Source organism: Pongo abelii, chromosome 6, assembly GCF_028885655.2.
Source record: "Pongo abelii isolate AG06213 chromosome 6, NHGRI_mPonAbe1-v2.0_pri, whole genome shotgun sequence".
In the NCBI taxonomy this organism is placed as follows: Eukaryota; Metazoa; Chordata; class Mammalia; order Primates; family Hominidae; genus Pongo; species Pongo abelii.
The window spans coordinates 40,559,789-40,579,897 of record NC_071991.2 but is presented as its reverse complement, the minus strand read 5'-3'; the positions used below and the strand labels follow the sequence as shown (position 1 = coordinate 40,579,897).

At 41.7% G+C, this 20,109-nt stretch overlaps 2 protein-coding genes across 4 annotated transcripts in view; one reads left to right on the top strand and one right to left on the bottom strand.

The window, feature by feature from the left end:
- NUDCD3 (NudC domain containing 3) overlaps positions 1–14,527 on the bottom strand; it is a 106,602-nt gene extending 92,075 nt beyond the window's left edge. The window contains exons 1-2 of one of the 3 annotated variants that reach the window (XM_054559083.1): positions 14,030–14,527; positions 8,576–8,892 (exon numbers count right to left, since the gene is read on the bottom strand). In XM_054559083.1, coding sequence (XP_054415058.1) covers positions 8,576–8,892; positions 14,030–14,221 — 509 coding nt within the window. In that variant the 5' untranslated portion in view covers positions 14,222–14,527. The remainder of the gene's footprint in view (positions 1–8,575; positions 8,893–14,029) is intronic. The other 2 variants (XM_063725587.1, NM_001133887.1) reach the window with 2 other exon arrangements.
- Positions 1–20,109, top strand: part of OGDH (oxoglutarate dehydrogenase) — a 481,925-nt gene that overhangs the window by 252,631 nt on the left and 209,185 nt on the right. The window lies entirely within an intron of this gene.

Genomic DNA, 20,109 nt, shown 5'->3' with positions numbered 1-20,109 from the left:
TTGTGTCCCTCCAAAATTCATGTTAAAGACCTAACCTCCAAAGTAATGTTATTTGGAGGTGGGGCCTTTGGGAGACGATTAGGTCATAAGGGCAGAGCCCTCGTGAATATGAGTAGTGGCCTTATAAAACAGGCCTAAGGGAGTTCATTTGCCCCTTTCACCATGTGACAACTCGATGAGAAGACAGAAGTCTATGAACCAGGAAGTGGGCCCTCAGCAATGAACCTGCTGGCACCTTGATCTTGGACTTCTAGCCTCCTTTAGAGGCTGTCAGCAATAAATGTCTGTTGTTTATAAGCCACCCAGGCTACAGTATTTTTGTTATAACAGACTGAGCGAAAACAGTAAGCAAAACGAAAGAAGAGGTACTAAGAAATGGAATTCGGCATGCACTGGGAGTCATCTCACACAGGACCAGGAAGTGAGAAAGGCTGAGTAAGTCTCTGCCCCTAATCACTGAAAATGTGGGCACAGTCAGCCATAAAGGAATAACGTAAAATGAAGTGCAAACTCCAAGGAGGCACGGTTACCTGCTGGGGAAAGCAGAGGGATGAACCACTGGAAAAGACTTTGCTGATGAGAAGAGTGAAGAGTGCCCATACCTACGGAGACCAAGTCAGGAGGGAGCAGCCTGATGATGATGATGAAGTATCTGCCAAGGACACCATTAGGAAACCTGAAATTTATCTTCCAAATGATGCCATTCCCTTCCCAAGAAGCACCAAGGTCCCTGTAACTGGGCACAAAGGCCACACTACCCAAAGCAAGAGAAAGTACTGAACAGTTTTCTCAGGTATTATGTTCTAATGGGCTTGTCCTAGAAGGGGTTAATATGTCAAATTGTTCCATGACATCCTCTTTGTACACTGCCACTACTCTTCTTCCCTGTCCAGGGCAGGAGGAATGGCCTAGTTGGACCCAGGGCCCTGTCACTGCCCAGTGCACACCAACAGTGTTGGAGCACTCTGTTCCTCATCCAAAGGACAAAAAAAAAACCCAGTCCAAGCATACAGCACAAAGACAACGGTTTCTAGGCAGTAATTGACATTCTTAGTGCTATCATATTTTCCTTCTTCTTTGTTAAGGAATTCTGCTCGTGATTTTTCAAAAGGAAAAGCCCAGAACTGACACAGCCTTTCAGAGATTTTTGTCAGCATCCCAGCACGAGCAAAGGCAAAGTCACCAACCTACTGTCTACAGCAACACCTGCAGGTCAAGAGCCTGAACTGCAGGTGCTATGAAAGTTGACACTGACCGCCCATGCCCAGGAAACCAACACCAAACCCTACTGTGAGGTCATCCAAGAGGCAAATCCTAACAGGCAGCTCTTGAGAAATGCCTGATTAGTGACTATGTCATAAGATGCTGCAGACTTTGCGCCCCTCTCTTCCACAGTGCTAATCATGTCTGCAGGCACCGGTCACCCAGTCTAGTATTACATAAACACTGAGGCTCAAATGGCACTTTTCACTTTTTACAAAGTCTTTACTATGAACAATTCCTTTTTTTTTTTTTTTAGATGGAGTCTTGCTCTGCTCTGTCGCCCAGGCTGGAGTGCAGTGGCACAATCTCAACTCACTGCAACCTCCACCTCCTGGGTTCACGCAATTCTGCTGCCTCAGCCTCCTGTGTAGCTGGGATTACAGGCACGCACCACCACATCTGGTTAATTTTTTGTATTTTTATAGAGACAGAGTTTCACCATGTTGGTGAGGCTTGTCTCAAACTCCTGACTTCAAATGATCAGCCAGCCTCAGCCTCTAACAGTGCTGAGATTACAGGCATGAACCACCACACCCAGCCTGAACAACTATTAAAACTGTAAAGTATCCTTACAGAATATAAGCACATTCTCTGATGCTATCTTGTGCAAATAGGGAAATATCTGTGTGCGAATTCTCTCTCTTCTCTGAGGAATAAGATGGGTTATTTACTTTGGGCCGGGCGCGGTGGCTCACGCCTGTAATTCCAGCACTTTGGGAGACCGAGGCGGGTGGATCACCCAAGGTCAGGAGTTTCAGACCAGTCTGGCCAACATGGTGAAACCCTGTCTCTACTAAAAAAATACAAAAATTAGCCAGGCGTGGTGGCAGGCACCTGCACTCCCAGCTACTTGCGAGGCTGAGGCAGGAGAATCGCTTGAACCTGGAAGGTGGAAGTTGCAGTAAGCCAAGATCATGCCATTGCACTCCAGCCTGGGCAACAAGAGCAAAACTCCGTCTAAAAAAAGGAAAAGATAGGTTACTTTAAGCCCTGGGGTGGGAGCATTTCTGATCTTCATTTGACATGCCCTGGCAGCAACAGTAGGGCAGAAACAAGAATGAAATTCAGACCAGTTGTAGGTTATTAGTCAGGGAGATGCTAAAATCAGAGTGATGGTAAAATTAGGTCAAAATAAAATTTCCCCCAAATCACCCCAAAAATACTATAAATGAAATCTGTACATTATTGTGTATAAATAACAATGTATGCTGCAACAGCTTTAGGGCAGAACACAGGCACAAGGTTGCCAGGATCTGGGAGTCTGGCACCAACGGAAATGTCATTGTATTAGTCCATTCTCACGCTGCTATAAGGATATACCCAAAATGGGGTAATTTATAAAGAAAAGAGGTTTAATTGACTCACAGTTCAGCATGGCTGGGGAGGCCTCAGAAAACTTACAATCATGACAGAAGGGGAAGTAAACACATCCTTCTTCACATACCAGCAGGAAGAAGTGCCAAGCAAAGGGGGAAAAGTCCCTTATAAAACCATCTCATGAGAACTCATTATCACGAGAACCACATGGATATAACTGCCCCCATGATTCATTGCCTCCCACCGGGTCCCTCCCATGACATGTGGGGATTATGGGAACTGCAATTCAAAATGAGATTTGTGTGGGGACACAGCCAAACCATACTGGTCATCTATCTTGACTGTGGTGGTTACAAGACTACATTTGTCCAAAGTCATAAACTGTATTCTAAAAGGAATGAATTGTATTGTTACATAAATTATACTTTACTAAAACACAAAACAATTGTCTGTATACAGTAATGAACACCTTACAATAAAAATGCATATATAGAGGCAGGAGGATTACTTGAGCCCAGAAGTACAAGTTTAGCCTGAAAAACACAGCAAGATCCTGTCTCTAAAAAAATAAAATTCAAAATACATATATACAAAATATAAATACATTATTTTTAATCTTGTTTCTTTCTTTCCCAGCACTTACACTGAATTTATTTAAATTAAATAAGCACGTGATGTGACTTTACTGTAGTATACAAAAAGGGAGTTTTTGCCTAATACTGGTTAGAGCCAAAAAACGTGTCAAGTAAAAGTCATCAGATATCAGCAATCTAAGACTTAGATTCTTAGATTTTAGACAGAGTGCCCACAAAAGGTGGTGCTTCTGTGTGGTCTTCTACAGAATAACTACCCTAAATTACTCAATTAAAAGAACTGCAGATTCACAGTTTATAGGATAAACCATCCTGAACACTGGTGGGAGGACTTGGGGTACAGCTAAAGGTAGAACAAGGAAAATGATGGTCTTTCACATTCTATTTTCAAATCTGCTAAAACACTACATTTCAGGTATAACTAGAGATCGGTGCCACAACTTCCTGTTTTGTTCAAGGAAAACAAGTAACTGAAGCTGAGAATGTTCCAGTCCTTGGAAATGTTTGATTAGGATTCTTGTGGTACCAGTCTATTCTGAACAAAGAGCTACCAAGTAGAAAGGTTAGCTTTCCTGAAACATATCCAAGTCTTCACTCTCTACTTATTTTTAAGGTAGAACTCACAAAACTAACTCTAATTCTAACCCAGAACAAAATTCATTGGTTCAAGAATTTTAAAATAGGGTCTCTACAAAACAACAAAGTAGCTATTCTAGTCTATTACTCAGAAATCAAAACCAATCCCCTCTTTTCATTTTTTAGAGATCATAAAAGGAATACAAAAAAATTAATAAAACAAAATAAATGGTCATTACAGAAAAATTAGAAAATACAGTAAGGGACAAAGTAAAAATGAAGAACACTCACAATTCCACCACTCTGTGATTACTACTACTATTTTCTTCCAGGTTTTTTTCTACATAATTTTTAAAGTTTTCAAATTTGATATTAGACTATACAGTTTGAATTCTCCCCTTCTCACTTAACATTATATCATGAAAATATCTGTATAAGTCAAGGTTCCACCAAAGAAACAGAAGCAGCAGATATAGTCAGCCCTCACTATCCATGGGTTCCATAGCCCAAATCAAAATATTCCCAAAAAATATTTATCAAAATATTTGCTGCAGATCAAAAATATTCCCAAAAAAAGGCCAGGCATGGTGGCTCACACCTATAATCCCAGCACTTTACGAGGCTGAGGCTAGTGGATCACTTGAGCTCACCAGTTTGACACCAGCCTGGGCAACATGGTAAGACTCTATCTCTACAAAAAATACAAAAATCAGCTGGGCAAGGTGGTGCACGCCTGTAGTCCCAGCTACTTGGGAGGCTGAGGTGGGAGGATCGCTTGAGCTCAGAAGGCAGAGGCTGCAGTGAGCCAAGATCATGTCACTGCATTCCAGTATGGGCAACAGAGCAAGAGCCAGAATCAAAAAAAAAAAAAAAAAAAAATCCAAAAATTTGAAAAAAAAAAAATGGATTGTTTTGTCTGTGCTGAACATGTACAAACTTCTTGTCATTACTCCCCAAATAATACAGTGTAACAACTATTTACATAGCATTTACATTGTATTAGGGATTGTAAGTAATCTAGACATAATTTAAAGTATATGGGAGAATGTGCATAGATTATACACAAATATTATATTGTTTTATATAAGAGACCTAGACATCCATGAATTTTGGTATCCACAAGGGACCAGGAACCAATCCCCTGCAGATACCAAGGGATAAGTGAATTTATTAAGAGAGTTACTGCAAGAAATTGGCTTACATGATTGTGGGGGCTGGCTAGGCCAGTCTGAAATCCACATAGCAGGCCAATGTGGAACTCTCCAGAAACTGAGTGCAGCTGCTGTCCATCGGAGAAATTTCTTCTGCTTCAGGGGAGCTCTGCTGTGCTCTTCAGGCTTTCAGCTGATAGATCAGGCCCACTCAGATCACCTAGGACAATCACCCTTACTTAAAGTCAACCAATTATTAACTTGCATCATATCCACAAAATACCTTGACAGCCATGCCAAGATGAGTGTTTGACTGAATAACCAGGACTGTAACTTAGCCAAACTGACAAATGAAACTGACAATCACAATAACCATGTCAGTAGTCTTTAAAAGCATTTTATAAATTTATTTATCCATTCCCTTACTACAGAAATTCAGCATTCTTCCAAAATTTTGCTAATATAAGTAATGTTGGAATAAATAGAACTGAAGTGAACAATGCTATAGACTGAATGTTTGTGTCCCAAAATTCCTATGGTAAATCTTAATCCCAAGATACTGGGATTAATACTTTGGGAGGTGATTAGGGCTCTGCCTTCATGACTGGAATCAGTGCCCTCATAAAAGACTTGAGAGAGTTCTCTCACCTCTTCCACCATTTGAAGACACAGCAAGGTAACTATGAATCAGAATGTGGGCCCTCACCAGACACTGAATCTGCCAGTACCTTGACCTTAGACTTCCAGTCTCTCGAACTGTGAGCAATAAATTTCTGTAGTCTATAAGCCACCCAGGCTATATTATTTTGTTATAGCAGCCTAAGTGGACTATGACAAACAACTTTGTATATTCAATCTTCATTCTTACATCTGATTATTTTACAGAAAGACTACTAGTAAGGAGGCTGCACATAAAAAGAACTCCAAAAAACTTCATAGGATCCCCTTGAGTCTTTGGCTGAATACAAAACTGCACATGTGTAAAGTGCAACTCCATGAGACAAGTACGAAACCTGGGTAACTGACATGGACAATCCCTAGAGCTGGGAGACGTTCAAGCCTCAACCAGTCAGAATGGAAAGACCTCACTAACAGCTGGAGCACTCAGAAGCCCCAAAAAGGCATGTCTTAGAAGACTAAGCTAGCTTTAAAATAAAAGTGCCCTAGACACAGCTTAACAAAGCTGAAAAACAAGGTCAGACACATTGGTGCACACCTATAATCCCAGCACTTTGGTAAGCAAAGGTGGGAAGATCATTTGGGACCAGGAGTTCAAGATTAGCCTGCGTAACATATTAAGACTCCATCTCTACAATCAATTGATCAATCAATACAAATAAAAAACAAGCTTCAAAAAGATCATTCTGATCAGCAAATAAATTAATTGCCTGCAAGAACAAAACTCTACACTCAACAGAAGAAATCAAAACCCAGAAACTCGACAGCATAACATTCATTAATGTCTAGCATCCAATAAAAAATTATCAGACATTTGAAAGAAAAAGAAAATGCAACCCAAAATCAGGAGAAAACTCAATCCATAGAAATAAACCAAGAAATCACAGAGATAATGGAATTAGCAGATAAAGACTTTAAACTATTGTAAGTATACTGGAGGATTTAAAGGAAAACCAAGGTAGAAATCGAAGCCATAAAAAACAATCAAAGGGAACCTGCAGGGCTGAAAAATAAACTATCTGAAATTAAGAAGTTACTAGATGAGTTTAACTAAAGATTAGACACTAAAGGAGAAAAGACAGTAAAGTTGAAGGCAGGTCAACAGAAAATATTCCTAAGTGTGTGTGTGTGTATGTGTGTGTGAGCTCAAAAGTCCCCCAATAGTATAAACACAAGGAATATCATGCCTGAGTAAATCTTAATCAAATTGCTCAAATTAATGATAATAACTTCAAGAAACTGATATAACAAGAGAACGGGGATATTTCACACACAGGGGAACAAAGAATGTCTACTCACTTCTCATCAGAGACAGTGCAAGCTAGAAGACAATGGAATGATAGTCTTTAAAATGTTTAAAGAAAAACAAAAACAAAAAAAAAGTGTCAACCTGCAATTCTATATCCAGCAAAAATATCCTCAGAAATGGAAGATGAAATAAAGGCATTTTCAGACAAAAAAGCTGAAAGAACTCACTATCAGCAGATCTGCGCTATAAAAAATATTTTAAAAAGATCTGCAAGGAAATATCAGACGTCTGCCTTCCACCCTATACTTCCAATCTCTAAATCCTTATTTCACCCCTTCTCATCCAGAGCTCCATATTCAAGAGCTGCTCCCCTTCTCCACCAGCTTGGTTCTGCCATCAAACAATTGTTTTCTCCGAACTCCATTAGTTAGCCTGGACTTTAAGACTCTGCAGTCTTGCCCCTCCTGTCTTTACAAAACTTATTTTCTCTTACTCCATATTTTATAAGCCATTCCAAGTTGTTCACTTTGCTTCATTAACTAGAAAAAAAATTCAAAAACTCCCCCACAGCCTAGGCAATACAGCAAGAAAATATTTTAAAAATTTAGCCAGGTATAGTGGCAGACATGTCTACAAAAAATTACAACACTAACCAGATGTGGTGGTGCATGCCTATGGTCCCAGCTACTCAGGAGGCTGAGGCGAGAGGATTGCTGGAGCCCAAGAGTTCAATTCATATATTGCGCTATGATCACGCCACTGCACTCCAGCCTGGCCAACAGAGTAAGATCTGGTCTCTATTAAAAAGCGTGCAAGCACACACACAATCTCCCCCAAAACAGGTCAGAAAGAGAGTACAGGAGTGAGAAAAACAGAGAACTCAAGGTGGCAGGGATTTGGGGGGACACAGGTGACCCATCCTATCAAGGAGGGAAGAGAGTGAATTTTCCAAAAAAACAAAGCAGGCCAGGAGGCTTGTGGCTGTCTTGCAGACACTGCTACAACTCCCACACAAGAAGGGATCAGCTCCTCTCACTCAGACTGTAAGGAAGGACTATAACTAAGTTTAGAGCACCCACGAAACATAACTCCTAAAAAGTGAGCACAAGTACAGTAAGAGGCTTGATTCAGGGAAACCTTATGTCATATTCAAGCTCTACTGCTCATTAGCTGCTTGACTATCGGCTCATTTAAAATCCACAACAGCTCTATGAGACAGGTACTATTATTATCACCTACATTTTATAGAGAAGAAAACTGAGACACAGAAAGGTTATACTGCTTGCTCAAGGTAATACATTCAGGAAGCGGCATAGCTAGGATGTGAATCCAGTCACCTAAAACAGACTGTCATTTCAGGTGTCCATTATACCTCAGGCATGATGAGCAAATCCTAGCAGCGCTCCTGCAGAGAGAAAAACACAAACAATCGAGCTGCTGAGGCTAAGCCTCTAAACACGGATAAAGTTAGGTCTTTGTGAGAGGAGTCAAGTGTTCTAATTTTGGCTCCGGATCTCAAATGGTTGTATGACTACTGACCTTACCTAATGAGGGAACTGACCTTAAGCCAACTGACCTCCCATCCTACATAACTGAAAGACTGTAATGCAGCAGTTTACAAACATGAAGAGCTAAATAAATACTGAGATCAAGAACTGATGTGTTACAAAGTAAGAATAAATTATGGACAAACCCAAACACCAGATGTTAAACAAGAAAGAAGGAAGCTGCAAAGTAGAAATTCCCACCTGGGAAGAACTGGTGGTTCCCTAGGGACTTCAGCAGCACCAGCAACTGCTCCTGGAGCTTCTGCCTCCAGTGAGCCATGGGCCATTTCCTTCACAGGGCCTGGAGGCTGCACTTTCTCTACTTCCTGACGCCCACCCAATTCTGTGGTGGAGTCAATCTCTATTTCCTGGACTGGAACTGGGACTGGCTCCTTCTCAGCTGCAGCAGCTGACACAGTCTTGGCCTCTTCTTCTTCCTTTCTTCTGATTTTCTCTTCAAGTTCCTGCCTTCTCTTCTCATCATCCTGACGGGCCATGTGGTCAAAGGTTTTGAATACCTAAAATCAAACACCAATCCAGCAATCAGTTCATCTGCCCAATACTGTACCACATATCTTGTAGAAATGTGGTAAAATCTGTGAAGGAGAGAACTAAAAGCCATAAACTGACAAGTTCTCCCACTGGCAAAATGGAAATGCACTGCCACTTCACCAAAAGCTGACAGGTAAACAGTGTTTAACAGGAGGATTTCAAAATCAACAAAATCAGAAACTTACAAGCCAAGGCTAACAATATTTACATACCTAAAAGATGTACAGTTAGATGGTCTTTGTTGTCATTATTTTACAGACCCCAGTGTTGTTCACAATGCAAAGAATACACGGTCCTGGTACAACTGTGGGTTATAAAGGCACCAAAATTCAGACTCACAAATGAAACATGAAAATATGGCTGAACTTCAATTCCCAAAATGGAACCAGGTTTACAGGACTGCTGCTATTTTTCACCACACTGCATGGACATTCAATTCAACAAACACCTACTATGTGCCTACAGTGTGCAAGAAACACACATGCACAAAAAACATCAAAATGATTTCTGCTGCCTCCTCAGAACTCAAAATTCTGGTGTGTAAACAAGTTCTTAATCTTTTCTGGGAAACAGTCACACCCATGAAGGTGCTGGGACCTCTCTACCAAAAAAGTACAGTCAAGACATACCCACACATGAAAACTCTGATACAAGAGGGGGCGTGACAAGGCCCTCAATTCCCTTCAGAGTATGGGTGGGAATGAGCATGTCTGGCGAAAGAAATCTAGGGAGACTTCTTGGAACAAGGAGGATCTCAGTTAGACCTTGAATGAGAGGCACATCTTTCACAGGAAACCACTGGAGGAAATGCCATAGCTCCAAGAATAGGCTTGTCAAGGAAGGGCAAAAGCTCTTGCAATAACTGGAGGGAGGAAAGGCTGAGAGAGCAACCTGGGACATGGGTGGGAGTCAGATTCCAAAGGGCTAGAATGCGGACAGGTATTAAATAACAATGTTCTGTGCACTGCGCGGGCAGTCAAAAGGGTGCTAACAGACTAACTGTGTCAAATTATTTTACAAACATTCTCTCAAAACCCTCACAAAAATACTGTGAAGAAGACAGCATCAACATTTCAAAAATGAGAAAAAATAAGGCTTGGAAAGGTTACGTAACTTGCCCCAGCTCCTGCTGGCAAAAGAAGTAAAAAATTATGCAGCACACACCAAACAGGGCGGGGAGATGATGATGTAGGCAGAGAGGAAAAAAAAATCAATAAAATCCTAAAAGGTTAAAAACTGGAAACAACACCGGAACCATTTTTACTTCTGCAGATAACCTGAAGCCCTGACTTCATTCTAACATTAGTGTCTCTACCGCTTTGAGTCCACTGCTTTCAGAGTTGCTCATCCTCCTGATACTCCAGATCTTCATCTTAACTCCACAAAAGCAAAGCAACAAGATCTCTCTCTCCTAATACCTAAGACTTCTAACACAGAACTCCCAGACTTGATAGTCCTCACCATGCCGCGCTGCCTCTGCTCACTCAGTACATCCAGCCTTCTCTGACCTACCCATTCACACCACCAGGAAGTGCTAACACTGCCAACCTCCCAACCATCACATGTTCTCAGTACTCATTCTAGAGTCACAGAACATAGAGCTGGAAGAGAACTCTAATCTGTAACCTCCAATCAATCTTCTCAGCTGACAAGAGGTGAAGTGACTCTCCCAAGATTTCCCAACAATTTACGTAAGGAACAGGATGTAGCTAGCTTTCCTGATTCTAGTTTCGAGGACTTCTACAAAGGAGCACTTCTCAAAGTGGACTCCAAAAAAAACAGCATTATCGATTATAATGAATGGCTTGTCAGTCTAAACGATTTTTGTCTTAAAACATACTAACGTATTATAAAGTGGAATGCAATTTTCACATACATCATTCCTACTGAGGTTCTTCAAGCTGTGTATCCGGGCTATGCAAACTTTTAGGAGGAAACGTATGAGCTGCCTAACTACACCAACACTGTACTCCCCAAAATATTAAGGGAACGCTTTGAAGTTCCACAATGATGCAGCCCAGCACTCCCGTCCAAATTCTTCTCTGCCTATATTCAGCAGAGACACCAAGCATCCCACATCTGGTGGGGGTGGAGGGGCAGACCACAGGAGGGAGTTTTATGCCATCAAGTTAGGGACAGAAAAAAAAAAAAAAAAAAAACTCTAAGAGGCAGATGAGTAGGAGTGGGGAGGTCAGGAGATCACCTACTACCACGAAGAAATAATGTTATGCTGGTACCAAGTCACTCAGTCTCATTCAGTGTTGTTCCACCCCACAACAAAACCCTTGTCAATACTGAAATCACCTTTACAAACCTCCTGTCAAATGAGCTTTTGTGGATAAAAGAACAGGTTCCGGCCAGGCGCAGTAGCTCATGTCTGTAATCCCAGCACTTTGGGAGGCTGAGGCGGGTGATCACCTGAGGTCCGGAGTTCAAGACCAGCCTGGCCAACACGGTGAAACCCCATCTCTACTACTAAAAATACAAAAATTCTCCAGGCATGGTGGTGCACGCCTGTAATCCCAGCTACTCGGGAGGCTGAGGCAGGAGAATCACTTGAACCTGGGAGGAGGAGGTGCAGTGAGCCAAGATTGTGCCACTGCACTCCAGCCTGGGCAACAGAATGAGACTCCATCTCAAAAAATAAAAAATTAAAAAATTAAAAAAAGAACAGGTTCCCAGGATTCACCCTGATCTACTCAACCAAAATATCCAGGAATATGTGCTTTTAAAAGTTCCTTGGCCATGCGCAGTGGCTCACACCTGTAATCCCAGCACTTTGAGGCCGAGGCAGGCAGAACACAAGGTCAGGAGTCTGAGACCAGTCTGGCCAACATGGTGAAACCCCATCTCTACTAAAAATACAAAAATCAGCCGGGCGTGGTGGCGCATGCCTGCAATCCCAGCTACTTGAGAGGCTGAGGCAGGAGAATTGCTTGAACCCAGGAGGCGGAGGTTGCAGTGAGCTGAGATCATGCCACTGCACTCCAGCCTGGGCGACAGAGTGAGACTCCATCTCCAGGAAAAAAAAAAAAAAAAAAGAAAGAAAAAAGTTCCTTAAGCGATGCTGATGGTTGAGAACCACTTCCAGAAAACATGACATCTCTCTTAACCATCTGCTGGAGACTGTTGTCCCCTTGGTTTCTGTGAAACTTATTGTTCTCCACCAAGATTATTCCCCAAGGCCTGTTGTTCACCTTCGGCTCTTCTCTCTCCCTCAGACCACTCCAGTTGCTCTAGCTCCCAAAAGATCTAGTCCAGTAATTCCAATAGCCTATGGGCAGGGACTCCTACCTGCAACTTCAAGTTCAACCTGTCTAAAACTGAACTTTTCCCCCTAAACCCAGGTGACAGTTCAGTTAATGCATTATCACTATTCCAGTCACCCAAGTTGAAACCTTGGATCATCTTTGACCAATCCCTCCCCTTCCTCCATCCCTGCTCCCCATCTCCACTACTTCATTAGACTGGTCACCAAATCCTAACCTATGGAAGTGTCTTGTAAGAGGTGTTACCAGGTAAATGAGTTACCAGGTAAATGAGTGCTCTGTCAGTTCATCTGTGAAACAAAGACCAACCTCTCAGGTTATGTTAAGGGTTAAATAAGATAACGACCCCAGAATATAAAACATCTGATACTATACATATTACTCAGTATATACTCCTTTCTCCTCCACAACTTTCTGCAAACTATAATCAATCTAGACAAAAGTGTTCTCATCCTACTATGGAATGGTTAAATAATAGCACAGAAAGATTTGGAATCCACAAAATGAAATTTTTAGTTCCAGCTCTACAGTGAACTGGCTGTGTGTTCTTGGTCAAATCACTTAACCTTGCTGAATTGGTACATAAACTTGAAACTTACCTGTTTCACAGAGACACTGAAGATCAAATGGCAAGACTTCATTAACCTGCCAAAAGATCCTGCTAAAGGCCACCTCCAACAGCTCTCTCATCACTAAGATGGCACTTATGCCACTGACAAGGACGAGGAATAGCCTTAAGTTCTGAAATTGAATCCTAATGGAACCCCATTCCTCATTTGGCCCTATTACCCTGGTAGCTACCAAGACATTCAAAGCTTTGGCTTCTGCTGAGGAAAGTAACATCAACCTGCAGCATGCATTAAGACTTCAGGAGGAAACATCTGAAGCACTTTATAAACTGTAACATCTAGAGAACTGAGGGAGGTATCATCAGCATTTCTATCTTCTTGGGTTTCTACAAATAGGCTTAATGCTTGGCTGAACAGTTTCTCTTAATCTCGTCAGAAGTCCCACCTCTCTTATAAAACCTTCTTCACTTCTCAACCATCATTTCTATTTCCTTTCTTTACAATGGGCTCCATCAAATAATTGCCCTTACAAAGTTTTCTATTACTTTTTGGGTTTCCTCTCTTTAACTGTAAGTGTCACAAGGAGAGAGAAACCATTACTTAAACACCCGTATCACCCGTACCTGCGGCAATTAAGAGTGTAAACTACATTCAGCAAACGGTTGCTTACCACTACATTCAAAAGTGCCCAGTCAACTTCACTGAATGAGTATTGACAGCGTTTCCAACATACAATAAACTTAACCTGGAAGGTACGGAATTAAGTTCAAATGAAATTTTAATAATCACTACAATGACAGTCTTTGACCTGGGAAGTCACATTTCAAACAAGCGGCCACACCCATTGATCAACACAATGCCTCCGTCATCCCCGCCAGCTCAAGTCTTTGGTAGTTCTGGGGCATGCACGTTTCTGTTGCTGTAAATGTCCTTCCTTCTGTCTGGCCTGCATGGATTTCGCTCCCTGACTAGCAGCCCCCAGCACCGTGAGGGGTACGCGCTGGCGGGTGCTGAGTAGGGCTCTTAACAGTCGGCTTACTACTTCTGAAACCTCAGGACGTCCGGAGCGAACCCCGGCTGCTCCCTCAGCGGAATAAGCTGACATCCAATCCGCGCTTCAAATTACTGAAGCCATTCTCACAAGCTCAACCCCAGGACATCAGGAAAAGGAGGAAACAGGCTGGGAGAGCTTGGAGGAGCGGGCGCCAGGAGTCAGGGCAGGCCGGGGGCGGCGGCTCCCCAAACCGCAGGCCCGCCCGCCTCACCTGCAGCACCAGGGCCTGCGCGGCCCCGGGCGGGAAGCCCATGCGGTCCGATGGGTGGCGCAGCAAGCGATAGAAGTCTGTCTTGCGGTAGAGGAAGCCAAAGAGAACGCGCAGGAAATCCTGGACGTTGCCCACGTGCTGCAGGATGCCCAGAAGGGCCTGGTCATACAGCTCGGCCGCCCCTGGCTCCATGTCGCCTCCCGCCCTAGGTACGCTTCACACACACAGCGCCGCCTCAGACCTGCCGACTGGCCACTTCCGGCGTCCGCAGCCAACGGCTCCGCCGGACGGCGCGGCTGCGGAACTTCCGGTCCGTGCTCGTTCGGCCCCGCGACCCCGGGCTGTTTTCCCCAGACCCAGCTGCACCACGGGCTTTGCCTTGAGGTGGTCTTCGATAAAAGAGCCCGACAAGGGCAGCAAGGAGGTTCCTACGCGGAAGGAGGCCCGCGGCTTCTGCTGCGCTGTGGGGGCTTGACCGCCATGTTTGAAGCGGGCGGAAAAAAATTATGGGGCGTGCAGTGTCACGTGACTGCTAGGATTTTTTTTTTTTTTTTTTTGTCACGTTGTCTGTGGATCCTTTCTTATTTCTGTGTTGAATTCCAGCCTGGGTATTCGGAACCTATGGTTAAAGCTGGGGCTACGGTAAGCTTTTTGTTAGTGAGCCAGACACGGGAAAATGCGTATATGTGGGATGTCTGGGTTTCTTATTAACAGATCTGTGACTTAAACTCAGGGCGTTGCATCAGAAGAAAGTCAAGATGACGAAGAAAAGAAAATAAAGAGTGAGTGCATTCACGTATATTAAGTGGAAAGAGCTAGATTCAGAATAGAGAATCCGTATGCCATCGTTGTGAAATATGCACGTGTATGTGTGTGTATAGTATGTATATACATATATATGTCATATATACATGTGTTGTTAATGTCCGTCAAAGTATAATCTTAAAAAAGTAAAAGGCATGACACTCATACAAATATATCATGAACACATATCCAAGATTTCTTCAGCAAATTAACAATGATATGGTAAAGCTGGTTCAAAAGCATTTTGAGGAAGTGGACATTAAACATTTTGACAAAGCATTAGAGTAAGATTAGGTTGGATACAAAGCTGGCTGGTGTTCTACAAGATGATAAAACCATAGGTTATCATTTCTAGTGGATAGAAATGATTTGCACCTCTTCTAGATTAAAACATGCAAGTTAACATGTCTTCATAGTATATAAGCTTTAATGAATTGTAAATAAAATCAAACTCAGGTAAATTGCCCTAGAACAGTGGTTCTGAAACTCTCGATTTAGGAACCATTAATCCTCTTAAAATTTGTTGAACATTCCAAAGAACATTTGTTGATATGGGTTATGCTTATCAATATTTACCACATTAGAAATTAAAACTTAGAAAACGTTTAAATATTTATTTACTCATTTTTAAATGACCATAAAACACATTACATGTTAACATACTTTTATGCAAAAAATAGTGTTCTTCAAAGCAATAAAAGTTCAGCGAGAGGAGTAACATAGTTTTACATTTTTGCAAATCTGTTTAATGAGCTTACTAGAAGACAGCAAGATTTGGCTGGCACGGTAGCTCACGCTTGTAATCCCAGCACTTTGGGAGGCCGAGGCAGGAGGATCAGGAGTTCGAGACCAGCCTGGCCAACACAGTGAAACCCTGTCTCTACTAAAAATACGAAATTTAGCTAGGCGTGGTGGCGGGTGCCTGTAATCCCAGCTCCTCGGGAGGCTGAGGCAGGAGAAACGCTTGAACCCGGGAGGCAGAGGTTGCAGTTAGCCAAGATCGCACCACTGCATTACAGCCTGGGCGTCAGAGCTAGACTCTATCTCCAAAAAAAAAAAAAGAAGACAGCAAGATTCTCACATCTGCGTTCACTGCAACATAATTTGCATTATGTTGTTTTGATTGAAGTATATGAAAACATGCAACCTCACACAGACAGTTGCAAATGAGAGGAATATTTTGTCTTTTCAAATAAGTGTGGATATTTGTCTTTAAAATGACATCAAAATTCTTCTACAAGTGATAGTTTCTATTTTTTTTATTTTTAAGAGGCAGGGTCTCCCTCTGTCACCCAGGCTGGAATGTAATGATGTGATCATAACTAACTGTAGCCTTGAACTCTTGAACTCAAGCAATCCTCCTGCCTCAGCCTTCTCAGTAGCTGGAACTACAGGCACATGCCACTGTGCCTGGCTAATTTTTAAATTATTTTTGTAGAGACGAGGTTGGGCCTACATTGTTCAGGCTGGTCTGAAACTCATGGGCTCAAGCGATCCTCCTCTCTCAGCCTCCCAAAGTGCTGGAATTATAGGTGTGAGCCACTGCACCCAGCCCTATAACTGGTAGTTTCTTAAAGGTTACTTGCCATATGGAATCTAAAACTGTATCTATAGACTTTTCATACTCTGTTACATTAATATCGATTGGTCTTTCATTTTGAATGGGTCTTTAATAAATACATGATTTTATACCATCATGTATTAATTAGTCATTTGAAAATGTTGGTCCACTGTGTTATGTAGCTCTTCCAAATGTTCACTCGTTTTATGCAACGAGCGTGTCTTGCCCCCAGATCTCGGTTTCTAATATCATTTCATTATATAATATCAAAAAATAACATTTGTTAGAATTACCACTAAACTCATCAGAGAAGTCTTTATTGACAAGCACTCAAGCTCATGGAAGCAGGATATGGTTTTTTTGAATTCTAATTTTAGCTTAAAAACTTGAACTTTATTATTGGAAGTAGATACAATCAATTATTTTCCTTGAAGAGACAGGCTTACTTCATTCTGTCATTCAAGTAAAAATGATGCTCTGTGACTTGTTCAATTGGCAACTCAATCACATAAGTGCTTTGCATCAATGCAACCATTTTGCTTCAGTATGAGGCAGACATGTCTTATGTGTACTTCTCTTTTAATCATACACTATTAAAAAGACTTGTTCTCAAGTGGAGAACCTTTAATAAAACAACTTTTAATAAAATTAATAATTAAATGCTATCAGGGGCATTCTTAAGTGAAACTGAACATTTTTAACCTGTAAGTGTAAGGCAGTGCATACTAGTCGAGTTTGGTGCCCATTATGGACTGAATGTGCCTGCCCCCCATCAGATTCATATGTTGAAGCCCCAGTCCTCAATGGGACTATATTTGGAGTCACATTGGTGATTAGAAGGGCCTTTAAAAGATACTTAAAGGTTAAATGAGGTTATAAGGGTGGGACCTTAACCCAATGGAACTGGTATCCTCATAAGAGGAGAAGGAGACACTAGAGATCTCACTCTGCACACACGCAGAAGAAAGGCCATATGAGGACACAGTGAGATTGCTTCAAGCCAGGAAGAGAGCTCTCACCAGATGCCAACACCTTGGTCTTGGATTTCTGGCCTCCAAGACTGTGAGAGAATAAACGTGTTGTTTAAGCCACCCAGTCTATGGTACTTTGTGACAGCAGCAAGCTAGGACAGTGCCCTGCCTTGATTCCTGCTGAGACACTTGCAGTTTTACCTGCCATTGCTTTTGCACCATCATTGCAAATGTCAACATAGTAAAAAAGCAAATAACATCATAGTATTGTTATTTTTACCTTGGAGGCCCCCCAGGGCCACATACTACACTCTGAGAATCACTGCCCTAGAGAATTAATGAATCTCGAGTGAGCCTGTTATATAATTCCTCAGTATAACTGAAAGGACATGCACTCATCTTCTTGCTATATTCAAAGTTTTGAATAATTTTCTTTAGCACCTAAAGGAAGAAATGGAACAGACGCTGCATCTGGAGAAGGGAAATTGAGGGAAACACTATAAAATAGGAGAAAAACTTACTTTTGTATTTGATACCATATACATGCATTACCTATTCAAAAAGTAAATAAAATATCTTTTTTTTTTTTTTTGAAACAGAGTCTTGCTCTGTTGCCCAGGCTGGAATGTAGTGGCGCAGTCTTGGCTCGGCTCACTGCAAGCTCCACCTCCCGGGTTCACGCCATTCTCCCGCCTCAGCCTCCCGAGTAGCTGGGACTACAGGTGCCCACCACCACACCCGGCTAATTTTTTGAATTTTTAGTAGAGATGGGGTTTCACCATTCACAGGATGGTCTCAATCTCCTGACCTTGTGATCCACCCGCCTCAGCCTCCCAAAGTGCTGAGATTACAGGCGTGAGCCACCGTGCCCGGCCAAAATATCTTTTAAATTGAATGGAAAGCTAAACATAATGTCATAACACAGTCCAGCAATCATGCTCTTATGTATTTTCCCAGCTTATTTGAAAACTATGTCCATACAGAAATCTACATGCAAATGTTTATTGCAGCTTTACTCAAAATTGCCAAAAATGGGAAGCAACCAGGTGCCCTCAACAGGTGACTGGATAAATGAACGGTAGTACATTCATAGAATGAAGTACTGTTTTCAGCGGTAAGAAGGAATAAGCTGTCAATCAATACAAAGATATGGCTTAATCTTAAATGCATATTGCTAAGAGATAGAAACCAGTCAAAAAATGCTACCACCCAATTATATGACATTCTGAAAAATGCAAAATGGAGAAACAGTAAAAGATCAGTGGTTGTCAGGGTTTGGGTGTGAGAAAAGGTTGAATGATGCACAGGGAATTTTTTAGGATTTAAAATTATTCTGTATGATAGTAATGATAGATACGTGACACTACACATTTGTCAAAACCCATAGAAATTTATAGCACCAAGAGTAAACCTTAATATATGCAGTCTTTTAAAAAATCACTTAGGAGATTGGGGGATCCCAGAATGGGTTGCAGAATGTGACAAAACAATCTAACTGTGTCACAGATGTATGAAACAACCTCACTGAAGGGATGATAGAAAGAGATGCTGTCCTAAGTAACTTTGGAAATGAGCAGAGTCTGTAAGACTAAAGACAAAAGGAACTGTATATAAACACTGAAATCTAGTTGATACAATTATTTCTAACAGGGGTATGGGTTATCAATTCTGAAACCACTAGATATGTATAGTGGAAATGAACAATTAAGTAAATGGTTGAGGGTGGTGGGATCCAGGTTTCTCACTGGTGGAGTGAGAGGGTTATAGATAAGCAGGGGAAGGAGGCTAGAATGATCCATGTGGTAATAGATCAGAGTTAGAAATTCATCCTTATAGATACAGATGGCTATGTGTAGAACTATTTATAGAAATGTGTATATATGCAGGTGAGTGTACGTACATGTATTTACTTGCTCTCAGCTGAGAAGGTCTAGAAGCAACAATGCTCCAGTAGCAACGAGCATACCTTCCACCCAGATCTTGGTTTCTGATATTCTCCAATAGAAGGAACCAGGGCTTCTTGGAGAAATGGCTGATTCTAGGACTGGCACAAAAAATGTACAAGATGAGCCTGGAGCATCTTGTGGGTGGTGCCTCAAAGTAAGGAAGTGCAAAGAAAAAAAAAAACCCACAATGATGGGGATATGACAAAGGAAAGCGCTTCCAATGGCCAAAGATGGAACAGTTTGAGCAGCAAAATGAGGTATTATTATATTAGAACCCAAAATATAAAACAAATACCTGTGAGTCCATACTGATATACATATAAATATATTGATATATACATACCTATATGATATATAGAGATATTTATCATACTGAATAAAGAAATGGAAGAAAATAGACACATTTTCTGTTCAGAAGAATTCCCAGTAATTTATGTAGCTATTCTGCCCTCAAGGAGGTGGAGCATGACTCCTTACTTCTTATGTCTAGGATATGTGTAGTGACTCTTCCTAATGGTAGAGCATGGAAAGGGGAGAAACCTGATGAGGATGACTTCAGCCAGGTGATCGAGGTCAACATCAACAGTGATAAGTCATGTTGATAGTATACACCTTTAATATGCTATGAGTGACACTTTACCTCGGTGGTCTTCCTCTCAAAAACCCATAACCCTAGTCTAATCATGGGAAGAATGTTGGACAAGCCTCATTTGAGGAACATTCTACAAAATACCTAACAAGTACTCCTCAAAACTGTCAAGGTCATCAAAAATGAAAGCCTGAGAAACTGTCACAACC